Consider the following 20,970-nt stretch of genomic DNA (forward strand, 5'->3'; position numbering starts at 1 on the left):
GAAAATGGGAGTGCAACAGTGGATCCAAAGGTCTGGGTCATAAATAAATGGGTTAGAAGGTTTAATGACCTCTTAATTGTAAATTCCTTAAATTCTCTGCATCATAGTTGCTCACTCCAATAATAATCTAACATAGAGGAGTGGTACAAACAATTTGCATAATATTGTACGCTACTCAGGTTGGATATATGGAACTAACCATTTCGATAATTTGAAGGTTTGATGATTATACTATACAAAATTGAGTGCTATAACTTGCATCTATTTTGAAAGTTTAAATTTTACAAATCCAGTTTTGGTGTAAGGCAAGCCATATATCATCTCATTTGACATTTAATGAACCTTGCTAGAAGTTGTTCAAATTGCCTTTGGAGTTTATTCCTTCTGTGATTTGATTTATTGGATCTGTGGCAGGACAAGTAGATGGAATGGTGGGTAGGTGCCAGTTTAAAACATTAGAAAAAGGTAAAGTATAAACTCTTCAAACTATTGCTGAGAAAGCTCTGAAAGCAAAAAAATGTACGAGCAACAACTCCCACAACTGTAATTTGCAGGAACTGAACACAGATGCAGCTGAAGAGAACCTTGGCAGGTGAGGGTGGACTCAGGGGGAATGACTCAGGTCTTTTTATTTTGTAATGTATTTCTTTTATTGATATTTATGTTCTAAACTCAAAAACCATTGATTATATGAACAGTGGGTTCTGGAAAAACTGTACCATTATCCATATTTGAAGGAGATTCTGAGTAAAAATCCTGAATTTAAACAATTATTTAAAAATTCATTGAAGTCTTATCAACATAAGTACTGTTGCAGAGATATTTGGCAATGAAGAAAATTAGTTGACCTTTAATTTTAAAGTGTATTTATGACTAGTACTATGGAAGGAGTGTGCAAAATATGTGACTGTAAAAATAATGTTCAATATATAACACCCAATGGAGTTCAGTAAATTATCTGTATTTATTGTCAACCTTATAAGGATGAAATATTTGACAGCAAAAGTACTGAAAGTAATCATTTCCTCGTCCATGTCAATCATAAACTAATTAGACTTTTGAAATGTGCACAATACTCTACTTAGATAAAATGTATAAAAATGTGTGATACAGTCAGTAAATTGAAGATCAATAACAGGAGTCATATTGTGATTCAAATCACTTCATCAGTTAATGTATTTTCTAAAACTAATCATCTCTTTTTAGTTCTTTGCAGTTACAGTTTATCATATGGTTGAAATTCATTATGGTATATAGCAATTAGGCACCATATTTTGCATAATTAAAAAATACATTTGCCATATCATTCATCATCTGTAACCCAAGAGAACACATATTTAAACTCAATGCTTTACCAAAATGTCATTTTTAGGTTGATACAGAATTCGTTCGACAGTTCAATATTTCTAGCAAATTGCTGGGAAAACAATTACTCTGATTTCTACAACATTTTCTTTTATTAGCACCAGTTACACAAGCTGATTATGTAATATTTGCCATTGATTTAATGGCAACTTTGGTTTGTACAATTTTCATTTGGCTAATAAATATAGGCATGAAGTAAGAATCACATAATTAAGAGATTTTTATACAAACGATCAATAATGGAGAATAACTATCTTAATTTCTTTCGAGGTATCTTGTGTACTTATTGAGATATTGAATGCGGTTTACAGAGTGATTTCTCCATTGCACCTCAAAAGAGCTCAACTTGCAGGTTCATAAATCCATAGCAAACACCTGGTGATCTAGTTTGTTTCATAGTTTAGCTCTTACATAATAATTACTGAAAACTGCGTCATAGTTATATTTTTATTCACAACACATTTTAAAACAGTGTCTCAAAGGTGAATACAGCTCGAGTGTATTTTTTTGGATATGCAAAACATTAGCATTGTTAAAATAACCGTTCTACAATGTAATACACATGCCAAATGCTGCTCAATCCTTTTTTCCCGTTAATAATCTATGTATTTTCCTGTGTAGAGATTGGAAGCCTTGATTTTTTAATATATATTTATAGATTATAGATGAATTGATTCATCTGTTTTTAAAAAGGCAAAATATTTTAAAAGTTCTATAACAAAAAAGGAACTGACTGCATTCTTAGTATAACATTAAAATATTCAAAGCAGAAGTGAAATATCTGTCCATCGAAAGAACTAATATTTCAACATGACATACAATAATTTCTGTTCACACTTTCCCTTTAAATTATTAAGTTATTCAGCCTAACAGGATCAGTCGTTATCACTGATCTAATGAAATTAATTGCACTCACAAATAGTTTACAAGAAGTCACTTTGAAAGAATGGTTTTGATTTCATTCATATTTTTGAGATGAACAGTATACGTTTCACTTGATCGCTTGTTGCCAGGGATGTCGAAATTTACTGATTCACAAATAAAGCTCGTACTCAGATCCGGAATCAAGAGTGGTTGCAGAAACTGCTAGGATGATCAGCTATGTGAGTTTTTGCGGCATTTCACCAATTGGAAATACACCACACAAATATGTGGGTTCAACTTATTTCTTTCAAATCCTTCGGGTATCTGGATTGTCCACTCAATGATGAAGTAGAAAAGTTGGACCAAAAGCTGCAAGAAAGACCATACTTTATGCCAGTGCCAAGGCACACCAAGAGTCTTGTCTGAGTGGTACATTAACTCCAGTCTGTGGGGTCACAGTGGCTGAGGTATAAGAATAATCTTCAGTTACATATTTCAACTGTGAAGGACCAGGGTTCAAGTCTTCTCGGCTTATCATTGCTGTGGGTGGAGCCTACAGAAATAAGAAACACTAAACTTATTCCAATAGTAACACAAGAAATAATTTACAATATCCCTTTCCAACCAAAGTGCCCTTTGCATTTTTAAATAAATATATTGCTATTCTGTAATCATGCTTTAAACTTTTGTTTTTTGCATCTGCATTAAATCCATAAATGAAACAAAATTCAGTAATTACCTTACGTAGTGTTCAATTATGATGTCTAAAGAATCATTCAATTGCTTATTTTAAATAATCCAACTTTAAATAATCAATATCTCAGCTTTATGTCTCTGTATTCTCAGGATATGTTTGATTAGATTAAACGCAAAAGAATGTTACACTTCCTCGTTACTTTACCTGAGAAACAGACACTAATGTTTGACCTGCATATGGAGATGATGCCAGATCAGATTCAGTTTTGATAGTCGATGCATTTTCAGAGTTTGATATAGAAGATGGGGAGTTGGTTCCTGAAGTTGTGCCTTAAGAAAAACAGAATTTGGTCATTAATTCAGCTTATTAGCAATATGACCTATATCAAAGATAATTAAGTGGATCATTTGATTATTGAAGTACTATTTCATTTGATTTAGAAAGAAATGGCATTTCTGAAGCAACTTATCAGGATATTGAATTGGTCAACGCCAGTAGTGCAAAATGGGCTGATAGCAAATCGATAGCCTGTTTTACATCGCACCAGATTTTCTTTTCCACTGTGGAAAACTTGCCGATTCGCTAACAGCCCATTTTACCCTTCTGGCATTGACAATTTCACCCCCCGTCATGTCTTCAGGATATCCCAAAGCTTTTCCCATCCAATGAATTACTTTTAAAGCGTACACAGGCAGTCAATTTAGCATACGGCAAGATCTGACAAAAAGCAAATGAGATGAATGAATGACTAGTTGTTTTTGGTGGTGTTGGTTGAAGCAGGAATCTTGGGCAGGACACCAGCAAAACTCCCTGCTCTTATTCAAATAGTACCACGGAATAAAGTAACTCTAAGAATGCAGCACTCCCTTCGGTACTGCACTGAAGTGTCAGCATTGATCCACAGGTTTCTGATTCAAGAGGCAAAAGTGCTAGCAACTAAGTCAATCTGACAATGTAGCAATTAATTAGGAGTAGGCATGTATCTTTTTTTTAACCAAGCCAAAAGAACATAAAAGTAGAATATTTCCTGAAGCAGTCACAAGACAGTCTTACCACTATCATAGGATTAATGAGATTTCTTAATTGATTGCATTGAGCAGGGAGCCACTATAGTTTTAAACAATCCTGTCCTCTCAAGCAAGAAAAATCCTTTTTATACATGTACATCTACAAGGATTAGGATTCACCTGTTACCAAATCCAGGCTCTCAAAATTTACCCCAAGGAAGTTGCAACAATGCAACAATAGCTGAGGGCATGGTAGTAAAAGTGTTTGCATTACAGGGTTTGTCAAAAAAACCTTTCAATTGCTAGTGGCATGCACAGGGTTTTAGAAAAGAACTGTTTCTTCTAAATTGTTTGAGAGTATCTTTCTTGTAATATAATAAGATATGAAAATATGCATCCTTGGTTTGATAAGTTATGAGATCGGATTTTCTGGAGGCATGCTTGTACCCGGCCCCGTTCTGCATGTTTTCTTTCATTCTTCACCTTTTACTCTGCACGGTTAGTGAATGAGATCCACTTCCTGGTTCTCACAGCGTGGCTTGCTTCAAGCTGATTGATGGTGGGGGGGGGGGGGAACATAGAGATCCTTTCCTCCTCTCACTGCTCAGAGAAGCACGGGAACGTCCGCTACACTTCTTGCAGCTCTCAATTAAAGCAAGTTGATGCTCAGAAGACTGAGGAAAGTTTTTGGGTGAGTTAGTTACTTACCAGCGGCGGGCGACATGTGTTCACCCATTAACAAATGTCTGACTGACTACATATTATTTCCATTGTATCTCAGACTCTTTTGCATGATCTAGGCAGATGATGGGAGGTTTAGGGGGAAGTATGTTGCTGGCTGCTTTGCACATATTTGAGGTTAGAGGCAGTATTAATGTGGAAGCATGAGACTCCTTTTGTATATATGTATTATCACGCATTTAATAAAATGGAAAGCAGACTGATAACACAAGAGGAATGGGGAATTCAAGACCATTAAGAACAATTACTTTTGGAGAGGGAGAAATGTGGCAGAACACTTGGACAGAGGCACAATTCTGAGAAAGTGGTGTGGCTCAATTTTATTCTATCGGTTGAGAACCTTGCAGCATTCTGCACCAACAAACTGTACCAGGCAGTGGGAAGACACAGTTTTTGTGCCTACAATCCCTTACATGTCTAGAGGAGGCAAAGCACTTCCCCGGTACACTGCTCCTACTGGCCAGCGCCATTGGCCTGGTAGTGGGTCAGCTGAGCTCCCTCTTGGTAATAGACGATGGATAGCACAGGGCAAGATAGTGTGGAAATAAATAAGTGGGTTAATTAAAATAAGAGCTTGAGTAACTCAAGTACCTGAGGAACCTTTGGATTTGCTAACATTCTTAGGCTTTCTTTTTCTTGTCTGGATACTTTCCTTCTTCATGGCCAAAGGACGTGGTACCTACAGGATAAGAACACAATACAACTGTAACTCCAATCATATATATAAAATATAGTATAGGATATTACTTTGCATGCTGCACCAAGTACATTATTGGATCAAGATTAAAACCAAATAAGTTGTGGTTTTATTTTAGGTTCAGTGGAACCTGCTCAAAATGGTCTCTCTTGGTTTTTCTCTTTAGTGTCCTGGAGATGCTAGGATTTTTGTGACTATTAATGCTCATAGCAACAGAGATGTGCCACAAAAATCTCAGTTTCGAATTGGTAAATGTAAAATGCCTTTGACTGCATCAATTCAACATTCTTCCTCTTCTTGTATTTTGCTTTGATAGCTTGATAGCCATTTATTCCTTAGGAAATGCTCTGAAAGGTTTGCTTGAACACAGGACAAATGTTAGATTTCCAAAACTCCACTGTATAAAGATCACTTTCCTGAGTGACACTTCATAGGATAATAAAACATAAAAAGCTCATGGAATTTGTTTTAAAATTGAAAAATGTTAAATTTTCAATATACGTTTACTCACATTCTGAGGCACATGGATATATTAAAGTGTTGGAAATGTTATCCAGATACTGATTTTGAACAACTATGGCTAAAGGGTGCAGTGAAAGCCTAATTTCTTTCAGTTACAATGATCAACAATAAATGTTCCCAATACCCCTTCAAACGCATCAAAATGCAGCAACTGTCATAGCGTGCCTTCCACCATGCCAATCTGCGATAACACTTCTGTTATCTTTAGACAGTTATTCCCATGGTTACTGGACTACAGTAACAAATTCTATTGATGTAATAAAGTTTTGAGGAGCTGTTCATTACAATTTTGTGTCACTTCTGTGGAGCAATGATGCAATTATATATAACTAAATGTTAGCATATCTAACAAAAATACATTCATTTTCAATAACACTTGAGCAAGGTTTGCAAATGTGTATATGAGATGGGTCAAAGTTTGGAGAATTTGTTGGAATTAATGATTGATCTTCTGTTTTCTACAGTTAGTGTTCAGTGATTTAACTTTGATTATAACAGGACTTAATACAATGGATTATATTAATCTACTTTAAGAATTATATATTGAAGCATTCTGTTTTCAAGATAGACTTGGAGAATGGAGGATACATTTTCTGTATTATGTTTTCATAATAAGGATGCATATTATTCAGTTTAAAAATCAGAATAAACACAGATAAGGTTATATAACACCTTATTTTCTCTGATACACACAGAACAACTTGACACCTCCAAAAAAACCTCATGCTTTAAATCTACATTAAAGTCCATTTAAACTTTCAAACCCAAAGACTGTATTAAGTCCTGCTCTGGATGATCTAAAATGATTGTGATCCCTTTGGGAAGTGAGTTTGGCTCAATGGTAGCACTCTCATCTACTGAGTCAAGGAGGTTCTGGGTTCAAGCCCATTCCAGGACATGAGCACATCACTTCAATACTGCATTGTCAGCAGTGCTGTCTTGCTGATGATATATTAAGCTAAGGCCTTGTCTACCTGTTCCAGTGGCAATATAAGATCCCATAGCAGTTTTTGAAGAAGAGTAGGGAGTTCTCCTGATGTCTTGGCTAACATTCACCCCTCAGCCAACACCACCAAATCTAGCAGTTAATTCCATTTGCTGTTTGTGAAACCATACTGTGCACAAATTGGGCTGCTGTGTTTAACTACATAAGAGCAGTGACTATACTTCAAAAGTAATTCATTACTTGGGAAGCAATTTGATGTACATGAGGTCCTTTATTAATGCAAGTTTGTTCTTTCTTTCTCTATTTCTGTTCAAGCATTGATAGGTATTAAGTTATCTTCCTGACACTTTCACTGCATTTTTCTGCTTGCTGGAAAATATCAGGAAATTCACATCAGGCTGCTTCTACCAGCCTGATACCAATGTCAAGTTGGGTGGCCCATGCCAAATCTACAAGAGGTAAGAGTTTTCCTTTGATCTACCATCAGTGTTGGTAACTCTGTATTGTCTGTAGTAACATAGTATTGTTTTGGGAAGGAGACCAGAGGTCCTTCTAAACCTACAGTTTCCTTGCCACGATTCCAAAACTAATAACTTTCTTTTCCCTTTCCTAAAGGCAATTCATTTAATCCTTTTTTTAAAACTTGCAATGAATTTTTGTTCCACTTCTGCCACTGATGATCTGTTCCATTGTTCAAACACAAAAAAGGCTGCCTAAATTTCCTATTTCCTTTTGCCACCCTTAACTTAAAATTGCATCCCATAATCCTTAGACCCTGTGCTTGACAGAAGAACTTTCCTTGATCCAAATTCTCTATAGTCATTAAAATCTGAAAGACCTCTATCAAGTCTTCCTCTCATCATCCTCCTCTCCAGAGAGTAAAGAATCTCAGTAGACAAAACTTTCCTCATAACTCAGCCTTCTGAGTTCAAGAATCAGCCTTGTAACCTTCCCCTGGATTCGCTCCAATAAGTCTCCCCTTTTCCTGTAATATGGAGATCAAAATTCAACACAGTACTTCAAATGTGGCCTCACCAAGGTCAGATATGACGACTTCAATATCACTTCTTTATGCTTGTAAGTCACACCTCTAACTGTACATTTTATTTGTATTCTTCACCACCTTTGAACACTGAACCAATGGTTTTAATAACCTATTCCCCAGGTCTTTTTCTTGCTCTGTTACCATAAGTGCATTGCCATTTATTATATAATCCACATTCTTGCTTCTTCCATCTAATATCATGACTTCATACTTATCCATGTTGAACTCCATCTGTCACCTCTCTACCCATTGATCTATCCACTCCAGATCCCTTTGGATTATCACACATTGGTTAACTTCATGAGCCATTGTATTCAGTTTGGTGTCATCCACAAATTTAAGCCACCTTGGACAATATTCTGTCTTCTAAGTCATTTATGAAAATTATACTGTCTCCTGTGGAACTCCATGGCAACTGATTTCCATTCTGACATCTCCCATGCACTATTATCTTTTTGTTGTCTACCTTTCAGCCACACATCAACCCAGCCTAATACTTTTGCATCTAACTCATGGACATATGCCTTGTGAAGCAGTTTGTAATGTGGGACAGTGCATAATGCGTTCCTGAAATTTATTTGTAAACTTTTGCTACAATTTAGCTCTAAATTTATAAAAATATTAATCTAAACTCCAGTGAAACTGAATTTATGAAAACTTGCCAAGTAAGATCGACAATCACACATTCAAAAATATGATCTATTTTTAAATATGTCACCTCTAGAAGTAAACAAAGCTCCATGTATTGAAATGAGTTTGCAATCTGTTTTACATTTGTTGATTGTAAAAGTTATTCCTAACATTTCCTTAATGGTGACAGTTTTGCTTATGACTACTGGTGAACTACTTCCAGATAACTTAGTGACTGAGAGCTGGGTGAACTCACCAAAAGCTGCAGAATAAAGTGATGGGTTCATTTGTTAAATAGCCACATAACCAGAGGCAGGTGTGTAGTCTGGGATTCACTTGTGTTATATTTCATATTGTTTATCTATTAATTACTGCTCTGAGGGAACATTTCAACACTAGGATAAAACCAACACAGGTGCAGCTAGCCTGCTACTTGTAACTGGTCCGATAAACATGGTCTCTGATTTTTCTGTCAATCGTCCTGTGATTGAGTGAAGGGGAGAAAATGGTTTGATGTACATTACAGTTTCTATTTAACAGATTTTAATTCCTCCTATTTAAAATAATAGTTAATGCATTAACGAATCTTTATAGAAGTTGTATAGAAGTGATACTATCACTGGTGTAATGTTTATATTTTGCCTTTAATAAGTTCACGTCATGTTGTTGCATCAGGTCTATTAAGTAATAAATACAATTACAAAAATAAAGAACTATTACCCCATGAAGTTTCATGTAGAGTCCACAAGCATTACATACTGGCTCTCCATCAGCATTCCTTCTCCAAAGGGTCGTAGTAGAAGTGTGGCAGTTAGTGCAACACAAACCAGCACGTCTGGATGATGACTGTAAAACAAGATATTTGAAGAAGCCATCAATAATGTTACAAAAATCAGCTAATGTTTATTATATTTATTATTTCTTATGATCTAAGCATTTATTATATTTCTTAACAGTATAATACTGTTGAAGTCTACTGAACAAATGGCAAAATTCTTATTTACGGCTAGTAAAAAGACTGTAATTGAACATTTCATAGTCATGATTCCTCCTCTGCTGTCAATTACACTTAGTGTTACTGTGTATGCATATATAATACATGGATACATACATATCGAATGGAAATATTTTATTATAATGTATTAAAGTTTTTCACTTGCTATTTATTTTTCTCATTGAGTCATTGCCTTTTATTCAATTTTGAGAAAGGAATCTCACATTTTGTAGGAGCGGAAAGTTGAAACTTACACAGTATCAACTATTAGAATGCAATACAAGCTAAAATAGGTTTTGCAAAAGACATGAGCCTAGTCACAACTGTGCGTGTTGTTTTCGCACTGAGATAAAGGATCAAGGTTCCCCTCCTGCTTATTGAAAGGCACAAGGCTAAAATAATTTATATCGTCAAGGCCTAAGTAGTTTATTCAGAATGGGGAATGGGCCTCTGAAGGGCGCCTCTTCACAACTCTGACCTTGTCAAGGAAGTTGTTGACCCCCAACATTGTGATGTAGTGTTGTTATTTAAGACATAAAAATTATGAGTGTGTTTTACAGACCATTCTACACTGACTGGTGATTAAGGATAGAAAGTTAAATACATTTTTAAAGCATTGGGATATACATCGCAAATTGCAATTAATCTAGAAGAGAAATAAATAAAGCCGTGCTGCATTTGGTTTCTTGGTGATGGAACATTTAATCACCACCCCAATCTCAACCATCAGTTGTCTATTTCTTGTCAGATCCCACATCCAAAATCAATGAAGCCCTGATCTCTATTCTGATTTACAATCCAGACCACCAGTAAATAAATTACTGCAGTAAAGGGAAGGAAAAAGTCACACGTTTTTAAACAGAAAGATGATCCGTTGAAATAATCACGGAAATTCAAAACGGGAACAAAGCACTTTTATTTTTGTTCAAGTTTTCCATATATGGGTGGAGGAGAGGCGGTGTGGAAAGGGGCGCCCTGTCTTGTTCAACTTCATAAAACAGAGAGAGTTTTATGGGAGATAAAGAAGTGGCGCTTGGGAGAGGTTCTGCACTGCTAGAATATTTCTTAATGAGCCTGGGATCCAGTAGGCTGCTTACCAATCTCCTTTGTGGTTTAATGAGCGGTCGGTTCATCCCGTTCATTTTATGATACAGTCCGCAGGCGTTGCAGAGATAATGGCCCGTCCCATCCCGTCTCCAGAGCGGAGTAGACATGGACCCACAATTCACACACTCCCGGCCCTCGGGAAAATCTTCCATCATTTCTTTATAAAAAAAGGGGAAGGAAGAAATCAGTGACATCTGGTTTGCATAATGCAGAGATTTGTGACTGTCAGAAAAATGCATCCTGTTAAAAACTTGTTCTAAAGAAATAAAATAAAAATGGCTCCACGTCTAATAAATTATATTATTTATTACCCTGCTCGGTCCTGGAGTATGTTATCTTACATTCACTTCATAGTTGAAAAAAATAAAGTTTAAACTGAGCACATTTCTGTAAATTATTTCATTTAGATGAGAACCCTATCTTCGATTCTTGGTTATTATTGGATGTTCTACCAACAGGTACATATCCTCGGTTCCACTCGCAAAAGCGTCGGGATATTTCAGTTCTAACCCCACTAAAATATTATGATGTTAGGATTCTCTCGCATTTCACGTCCATTCTGTGTACCAGTCAGAAAAAAAAGTTTCAAACTCCTGACATACTTATCCTGGATTACACCTTTATTTCTGGTTAACATTTTATATTTATTTACCCGCTGGATGTCTTTAAATATTTATTCACCAAAGTTGCCTCATTGAAAAAAGAAAATAAAAATAAAATATTTTGTTGCTGTATGTAAATAATGAGATATCCGTTGCATTCGAGATAGTTTGCATAGTGTTCTCAACTCGTTCAATATTTCAATATTATAACGTCTTAATAAAAAGGATGTACTGTCCTTTCAGCGAGTGTTGGGAAAGGCGGCCACTGGCAATTTTTACCATTCAACCTTATTTATTAATTCAAAAGCGGACTCAAGTACCCCTGTGTTCCTCTATTATGCTACCTTCCAGACATCAAACAAGCTGCTTGTATAAGAGAATGCGCATTACAGTTTTCTAGAATAAAAAGAAACGGGAGATCTGAACATTATTAGAAAATGTCCATTTGGCAGAGAAGGAATAAGTTTTTGTTTTTACTGCCTGTCTGTGAAAAAAGACGAACTTTTGGCACAGAGAATCTCAGATAAAGTCTTGACTTTCCCTTCCAATAAGCAGCAATAATGATAATCATCTCTGAAATGTACGTTTCAGTATGTTTTCCAAATAAATGGTGAAACGTCCTTGAAAACGTTTTTAAAGAAATTTATATGCTGGATAATAAAAACTGTATGTAATTCACCGTGACCAAGATGGCCATCTGAAATCAACACTGTAAATATCAGTGTATGTTGTGTGGTTGAAACATGTCTGACAATCCAAGTTAGTGGTTTCTTTGGTGGCGAAGGAACAATTCTGGAAACGATAAATTTTCTGTGATCAAAAAAAATGGCATGTAAACGTGGCTGGGAGTGCATTGTTACATATACACTGTAAAAGGAGTTTTAATAGAAGGTACAAATAATTTCTAAGTAGGGGGAGAATAAATTGTAGGTATTTATTTGGAAGAGGGTTAGTGATAGAAATCATAATGCCTTGCCAAACTTTCCCGTTTTTCATCAAAGTGTTTTTGGATGTTGACTGGTGGCGACAAGGAGACTGGCTCAGAAGACTGATGGAATGCTCATTTGTGTTACAGAACGCTCTGTGATCCACTACTCGATTTATCAATCACACCTATTGCACTCGGGTGACAAATGACAGGCTGTGGACGGAAAACAGGTCAACATTCTGGATTTATTCCCGCAGATGTCAAAACGTGCAGTAAACAAGCTCCCCTTTTTTTTATAAAGGAGAGAGAAAAAACACTTTTTATACTTTCCCCCACTCGGCTGCTGTTCTAATTGTTTTAAAGAGAGAAAACGGTTTATGGATTTATTCAAACGAAGCAGACAATAATCTCCCAACTTCCTAAACTCCTGAAGAAGCGCTGCTTCTGCAGAAAGCAGTTGGCATCAAATTGATTACAGGAGAGGAATTTCACAGGAAATCGACTGGTTTTATAAAGTCGTGATCCAAATAATATCAGCATACTTCTAGAAAATTGAAAAACATCTCCCGCAGGCAGCGAATTGAAATCCTGATAAGATTGTTGCTGGCGGCAAGTGTTGGGCACCCAATGTGTATTTAAAATAATAGCTCGGGGTGCGTGTCAGGAGTCAGAGCATTGTTATGAGGGGAATCTTTACAAGTCTGCGGGCAGATCGAAAAGAATGTTACAATATATTTGGAAATGCAAATTTATGTTTTGAACCAGTTGATAATGTAGAACGTAATATTAATATTGATGGATTTAGAACAAAAGAACGAGACTTTAAAAGTTCGAGCAGCCTATCTCCCAGCCTGAAGGACAAGACCTGAGCCATTGCAATAAATGATAAAATCCTGATAGAGGAATCTTATCACAGTGCCCATTTATCATTTAATTAATTCAATATCGAATAACTCAAAGATCTTAATTGTATGTATATTTTTATGCATTTTTTTTCCATGGACTGTTAAAATAAAACAGTCTCTCTGGACAAGTCCCTCCATTAATTCTGATCTATGACACTTTAAAGTTGACGTTGAGTATTAGCAGGTAATGAAGTGTGTTTGATACTTGGAATGGTTGATCAAGTTTCACTGTCTCTCTTTTTCTCTTCATCTGTGGTAAATAAGTGGTTGTATTTGTAGATTGTTTTGGAGATGGGGCCAGAGCACTTCTAGACTTTTTAAAGGGTCTGCGCTGAGCTAATGTGATCCAGTAAAGTGCTTAATAGGCTTACAAACCATAAATTTCGAATGTTACTTTAAACATCCTCAAAAACTGTTTAGTGCTAGAAAATGACTCAAGAGTATTGAGTCCAGATTTAGCGAATCGCCATTGTTAATGCTATCGGACAATGACATAAATTACAGCCTTACATTTTCTAAACTGAATATTGGTTAAGATAAAGACACTTGAGTCAAACAATCAAATGGACTGTCCTTGGTATTTTTATTACTTCAGAACTCCTTTAGGCTCCTAACTAGATTGCAAAATGCCGAATAAAATGGGGCATTTTTATTTTTAATATGCCGATGACAGGGACGTCTCCAGAGCCAAATTATAACCTTTATTCCTTTCCCGGCATTGGATATAAAAACGGCTTTTAAGTTCCCTGTTGTAAACACAACTCCAGATGGATAATTGCAATACGCTATCCCTAAATATTCTCCATTTCAGAACAGATGCTGTAGACTGCACAGATATTAAAATCCAGCTGAGTGAAAAGATACATAAAATGGAATATGCACTTTTCTATTAAGACAAGATCTTTTAATGCGGAATCCGGGAGTAAAGTAGATTTCACTTTGCCATAGTGTTCTTGCAATTTCTTGATTAATTTGCATCCACGAAATGTATTACAGGCTGTAAACAAATGCTCGAGTAAGTATAACACGTAATGGCCTAACAAAGTTAACTGCTACAAGGTTAAACTGAAGTCCAATTTTCCCCGGAGGTCTGTCAAATGCTATGAACACAAAGATATACCTTTTCCTCTGGAAAAAAGCAGAGGCACCTTAGCCCTTTACTTGGAATATACAGAAACCGTGCGAAGAAACACTAGAGTCAAACAGATATAAAAAATAACTAAGGTATGAAAGGGAATAGGAGAAGCCATACCTTACAGATAAGTCAAAGTGAAATATATAGAAACTGAAAGTAACACAGACGACAGAGGAGTAAAATTATTTTCTGTAGTGTCTTAAAATCCAATAGAATTTAGAGGTTTGCAATTAATGTCTGTTAAGTGAATCACATTTTGTCAAAAATAAATATTTTCTTTCAAGTGTTAACTTACCAGAGATTCTCAATTATTTGTAAGGGCTTTCTATTGCATACTTATAACATGAATGTTAATGTGGTGACTTAACTTTCATGGTTTGGCCAATTGTAGAATATAGCAGGTTACACAAGCGACACCTCTGTGCAATTCGAGTTGTCAATACGGTAATTTGAGCAAAAAAAAAGTAACAATGTGACCGAAATGATGCAAGTAATACAATGAGGATTAATAAATAATAAGCGTGATTTTTTTATTTTCTATTCCTTAACAGAGTATAATGACTATAGATATATACCGGTTTTAGTGACGACTTTTTTAGTTTCAATGAGAATCTTTAACTCAAGTTGTGTTAGCTATATGCACGAAACAGATTAGATAGACAAATAGATTGATAGAATATGGAACATTCTTTGAAAGACATCCTTAACTGATTATCTGAACTGAAATAATCAGTTGGAAATAGTTTCACTATTACCTAATAACAAATGTCAGTGGGCAATAGTTTTCGATGAATGACACAGAGTGGAAACCATTGCTCACCGGCATCACAAAACTCGGGCTACAGTCTGCCTAAAACGGGTGAAAAGGTGGCCCATTTTTAAAACAAATGACAGTCCAAGGGTATGATAAATCAAATCCTGACTGTAATTTCAAGCTATTAGGTACACTGCTGCCCCCGAGGTCATACTTACTGCTGCAGCCCTCCACTGCAGTCCATATTTGTCATAATCATCATACCGTTCGACCGAAACACTAATTCTGATTACACGTGGACAGCACTGTCAGGCAGCATCTGTCGAAGTCGCCAAACGAAGTTATAACCTGGCTAAGGCAGATGAAAAGACCTCGTTTTTGGTGCAAGCAGATAAATATTACTCGCAAATGTTAATCACATTTAGGGGTTTATAAGGTAATCTGTTGCTCTTCAGCTCAATACTTTCATTATTAATGTATGAGTATTGAGCAACATTCGTACTTTAGTGATTATTTAGCAGTTTCCCATTTCTTGTTGTGGGTACGTTTGAAAATAATTTCAGTTACTTACCCAGACTGGACCTCCTTCCTGCCATGGAGACTTGTCTGGCTTGTAGACTGTGAATCATGCTGCTCTCGAAGGGTCCCGGTGGCCAGGCTGAAGTCATCTCTGGGCCGACATAGGTAGGATATGGGCTGGAGTAGGATCCATTGACCGATCTGACCAGGGCATTGCCGTATTGTTCCCTGCCACTAGCGCTGATGACTAAGGGGTTGGTATACGCCGCATCCCTCCCAGCACCGCTACTCATGGGGGGGCTGTGAGAATAAGAGAAGGTGGTCGAAGGATGAGGGCTGCTTGGGTTGAATCCGGAGCTTTCGGTACCTGGTTGCGGCCAGCCTGTGTGATTGCTCAGATGATGACTCTGATGGGCCGATTCACAGTTTTGTAGGTACGGTATGCTGGGCAGCATGGAGGGGACCCTAGTTGTGGGCACATACACAGGTGAGCCCGCCGAAGAATGCATGAAATTACCGGAACCGTCGTGGGGATAGCTTGGTTGTCCATGGTTTGCTGCTAGTGCTAGACTTTGGTACATTTTCTAGTCGACGTAACCCTCTGATGCGTTGCAAAACGAATGCACACAGAAAGTTTTTGAGTTCGGAATATACTCAGATTTTCTTCAGTTTGATATCAGTTCATTGTTGATTTCATAAACTAGGGCGATTCGATCACAATGAGGGCGATGGAAGATAATCTTTTATCCACGTCTATCCGCGTTCTACTTTTTTTTAGTAAGAAATTCACCTGAAATAAATAACAGACTAGAGTTACAAATGATCCAATAGCCATTCCCCAATCGAACACTGACTTTCCGTTCGATGCAATTCAAAAAATAAAGTACCTGGTCTAAGTGACAACTTCCGCTTAACTTTGTAAAACCCACCTTTGTGTAACAATCTCAATTTATTCCAACATTTTAAATTTGGAGCGTTAAAATTCATTTTTTTAAAAAAAAACGTTTTCTGTCCGTCCAGTTTCTAAAGACTCGAGCGTAGAAATTGACCTGAAATTGACGGGCGGAGCTGCAGATTCCATGCGGACCTTTCGAAAATAAAACTTTGTTTTGTTGTGTATCATGTGCGATTCCATATAAAAATAGTTAAATGATTCTGAGCATTAAAAAAAAAACGTTTCTAATCCTGTTCGGATAAAATGAAGTTATGGACAGACATCATTATACAGCCAAAGAAACCAAGATATAAGTAAGTAGCTGATGGTCCGGCCTGCAATATTCCTCGGGATGAATCGCACAGATACCCGATGTAACTGAATCAAGGATAACGCGTACAGTTCACTCCCATCTAAATGTTTACGCGAGTGTGGCAGAAAATTAAATATATATATCCAAGGCGAGTCAGGAACGCCTAAGGGATTGTCTGCACATTTAACGGAAGGTGCCCAATAAAACTTTCTAGCTGGAGTTTAGTTTTTATTATCTATGATCACACAAATCACAAAACAATATCGATAACTATGCTTCCCCAAAGTAATAGCGTTTTAGTTAAGGCTTTACATGTATCCTCTATCTGCGAGATAAGGTAACCTGACAGATAAGGACGGAGGAAAAACTACAGCCGACGGATTCATTGGCCTGAAAAGTACTTTGGACAAAATACTTACAATCGAATCCAGAGCGATCAGCCGCAGGGAGAGGAGGAGAAAATCAAAATGTTTAGGGAGAACTCTTTTTTTTACACAAGTATCCAGAAGGATTGCATGTAGAAGATTGGAATTTGTCAGTGCGATGTGCACGGTGAAGGAACTGTTGCTCCGGGTGGTTCTGATACGGACTGACCTGTCTCCTATCTTGATTGGTGACTTGTTTCAGAAAACTGCCTGTGTTTTTCTCCGCTTTAACTCTGCCAATTCACTGAGCTAATTGTAGCCCCGAGATCACGTGAGGCGGGCCCTCCTCCCACTCCTCCTCCACGGTATTTACATAGCAGGACATTGTATTCTTAAAGAGACAGGGAGCCCATTTGTTGGCTTTCATAATCCAATTTGAGGACTGTTAACGATGTGAAAGCAGGTTACCCCGATTAGACATGCGGTTCTCAACCTTTGTAAAAAAAAATTTAATACTCTGAAAACCCACCACTAAGAATTGAAAATAAACGGTAAAACAATAAAGGGAACAGAATTATTCCTGAAATTTGATTGTCAATGTTTCCGAATACTGCACCCTGTTCACTCTCTGCTATGACACACCAGCTTTCAACTTATACGTACGGCTTATAGACATCAGAATAAACGTAAGGGAAAACATATACTTTATCAATACAACGGCAGTTTTAAGAGGTCAATGATTGTGAAGAGCTCTGTAGGTTTAACATTACTAGAAGCAACGAATGTGGATCAAAATGCTAGTTGCAGATTCAAAGTCTGCTTATGGGGGATCGGTTTTAATAATTAATAACATTTATGGACGGTTCTTCGTTATTGCATTTTCTCAGGAAGTCCAGTGCATTTCAGTATAGGATGTTCTTGTAGCAGAACACGACAAACTGGACAGACCATCTCCAGTCTAATCACACGAGTCTGAAATTACTATAAACAGACTTGTTTAAAACTCTTCAAACTTAAGTTCCCTCCCCCCATTTTTGGTCGGTTTAATTAAATCTTAGATTAAGTAACCAGCGAAAGTCCGTGCTTACAGAGGCGGCGACCTAGTCAAGCATTCCCTGTCAATACTAATTACAGAATGGAGGTATTTAATGGTCCACAGAGTTTATGTTCAAAAGTTCACTTATTTAGAACGATTAAATTGTTAAATTCATTCTCCCATTTTAGCGAAGTGGGATTTTTCGTTGTTTTTGCAAAGTTTGATTACATTAAAAAATAGCGTAGAGAATTTTCAGGTATAAGATGTGTATACGTGTATGCCTAAACACACAGCACACAACTCTCGCTGTGGCTTTATATATATATAATAAATATGGCAAAAGTCACATCGAGAGTATAAATATCATTTGTAATATTTCAGTATTTAGGTTTTAAAGGCACTATATGACCATGTAATGAAATGTGATCGCACATTGGGATAATAAACCTTCCCAACAGTTTTAATGTTAATATTTCTTGAATCTATAGTGCGTGCTAACTTTCTGATCTTAGGAAAAAGATGAGAAATGTATCAATCCTTCTCGTACAGTTAATAAGGTTACGTTGCAATGATTTATCCGCACTGACTATGGGACTAGCCAAACATCACAATGCGCACATTATCACTGCAAAATCAGCGAAAGTTTCTTTAGAACCCCGTGTTTCTAGAATATTAAGAACAATTTGAAAACATTGCCCTAGATCCTGCCAAAATGAAAAGAGAATTGTCACTTCTGTGGAATAATTATAGCAAGTGAATTTTAAAGTTAGATCAGAAAGTAAAGGCTTTTAGTTCATTTGCAATTGTCCAATTTTCCTTTATTTTTTTAATACAATGTAATAATTTTGTCTGACAAACCTGACAACTTCCAAAATCTTTTTAAGGACTTCGGTTGTGAAATTTTTGATCAATATATTTAATATTTACTTTTATACATATAAAAATATGTATTTGTAATATTCTTCGTGGAGACTAATTTTTAAGCTGGGAACAGAAGTTGAAGCAAAGTTAGAATAATTGTGGTGCCTTTGGGTCGGGCTGACCCGTTGCTGTTATTCTTCCTTCATCATTCCCGACCCGGGAAATAGCTTGAACCAAGTCATTTAACTCTGGGCGTCAGGTACCTTGTATGTTTTGTAATGTAATAATTTATGGAACACTCCGATATTAATAGCTTATTGCAGATAAGCAGGATAGTCTGTAAACTATTTAACAAGCTGTATCCCATCGACCTAAAAGGACCATTAGGTTAGAAAAAAAATGTTTTATAGACGTCTTTTTAAAACGTTGAAATACGCCGATCAAGTGCCATTTCCCTTGCTGGCAAGTGCTCCCCAATAAGGATTACACCTTTTAGAGACTGTTACAAGCGGCACAAAAACAATACATTGTACTGCATAAATCCTTCTTCGTCCCAGGTCCTTTTATTCCTAGTGCTACTTCCTTGGAGTATATCCCTTAAAAAAACTCTGCAATTTCAAGAGAAATCTAAAGATTGTCCTTTCTTTACATTTACCGCCTTTGCCATTTAAAAAATATTTCCATTGCCGATAAATGCACCTCAGTCAGAGCAAGAGGTTATCTAAAAACGTACGTGTGGAGTGATTTTACTTTTTTCATAGGTTGTCTTCTGGCTCTGATAGCAGCAGCGCGATTTTGCTACAGTAAGTTTGAGGCACATCTTGAGATTTCTCCTTCCCTCCGACGTACTTGCCAATTTCAGGTTAGTTTCAGAAATACAATGAAGTAGCAACCAATCTTTATCTTAATTTATTTTACGGTCTTAAATGTTAAATAACTTTTTAAAAAAAATGTGAAGTGGCCTAACTCAAACCGAGACATCACATAGCTTCATTTTATCTAGTCAAAAAGTTAAAATTTGATTAATTTTAATGCTGCTCTCTTCGAAATAAATCATTCTGCTGGTGCTCTGAGGGATCATGATAGTTTGATTCATTGACTGGGATATCACGACAAAACTGTAAAGATATAATTGTCTCAGAGATGAGGAGAAAATGAACACATTGTAGTGCGATTGGTTGTGATGTTTGTTGTCTCTTAGTTAATAATAACTGGCTCCTAACAGCAGACGTAAATTCAATTATATCGAAACGGTAAATAGTAAAATCCCCCTTTACTGGATTATTTTAATATAATTTAGATCAGTTCGATGATTGCGTTAGCTGCGTCTGCTCCGTTTCAGGGCAACAATGCCGTGGAGTTTGCTGACATGTGACGGGAGGGGGAGGTTTGCAGGGAGGGGCAATTAAGTGAAAAGAAAATGTCAGCCTATACTGTTTGTCCTCGACTGATAATGTAAATAGCTTCTTAATTAAAGGAGACAGAGAAACAGTATGTGTGCATGTAAGTGTGTTTGTGTGAAAGAGACATGTTGCTGTGCTCAGAATTCCTGGTTATTACAAGCAAAACGACACATTTATGTTTAATAGTATAAACCCGAATGCGTTTTAAATGCACGTGTACAACAGGACGGTACACAAGGCTACAAGGAAAGTAAAATAGGATATTTTTCTAGATTCCGAAATAAAGTTTTTTAAAAAGCATCAATTGGCATTCTAATTTAAACAAATAGCATGGCTTCAAGAAGCGTGTGTAAGATCAGTAGTTATTGCCGACAATAAATGACACGAATAATTATATTACTTTAAATACACTGATCACATAAAGCACATTTAAAGATGTGATGTAATTTATTTTAACTACAAACATTAGTTTACATAAATTGTAAGTTCTGCCTGTATCCATTGAAGTTGACGTATTTTAGATCATAACTGCGAATAATAGGTTTCAATTAATTTTGCTGACATCAATGATTTACATAGACAATCACACAGAGGAGGACT

The 20,970-nt window shown here is 36.5% G+C and overlaps 1 protein-coding gene across 2 annotated transcripts; it reads right to left on the reverse strand.

Annotated features, from left to right (window-relative positions):
* Window positions 1–1,798: 1,798 nt before the first annotated feature.
* Window positions 1,799–17,367, reverse strand: gata5 (GATA binding protein 5). 2 transcript variants are annotated; one of them, XM_068000371.1, is made up of 7 exons: window positions 17,125–17,367; window positions 15,511–16,248; window positions 10,606–10,772; window positions 9,235–9,360; window positions 5,266–5,353; window positions 3,131–3,255; window positions 1,799–2,782 (listed from the first exon to the last, which is right to left on the reverse strand). In XM_068000371.1, exons 2-7 carry the CDS (start codon window positions 16,037–16,039, stop codon window positions 2,618–2,620), a joined length of 1,200 nt encoding a protein of 399 aa, XP_067856472.1. In that variant the 5' UTR covers window positions 16,040–16,248; window positions 17,125–17,367; the 3' UTR covers window positions 1,799–2,617. The 2 variants fall into 2 exon arrangements, with proteins under 2 accessions (XP_067856472.1, XP_067856474.1); XM_068000373.1 differs by lacking the exon at window positions 17,125–17,367 and adding an exon at window positions 16,388–16,745.
* Between the last annotated feature and the right edge of the window lie 3,603 nt (window positions 17,368–20,970).

Source organism: Heptranchias perlo, chromosome 19, assembly GCF_035084215.1.
Source record: "Heptranchias perlo isolate sHepPer1 chromosome 19, sHepPer1.hap1, whole genome shotgun sequence".
In the NCBI taxonomy this organism is placed as follows: domain Eukaryota; kingdom Metazoa; phylum Chordata; class Chondrichthyes; order Hexanchiformes; family Hexanchidae; genus Heptranchias; species Heptranchias perlo.

Coding starts and splice junctions, on each gene's coding strand:
- gata5 (XM_068000371.1), bottom strand. CDS start 16,039: ATGTACCAAAGTCTAGCACTAGCAGCAAACCATGGACAACCAAGCTAT. Junction 10,773..15,510: donor AGGAAGGAGGTCCAGTCTGG/GTAAGTAACTGA, acceptor TTTTTTATAAAG/AAATGATGGAAGATTTTCCC. Junction 9,361..10,605: donor TTAAACCACAAAGGAGATTG/GTAAGCAGCCTA, acceptor CTTGTTTTACAG/TCATCATCCAGACGTGCTGG.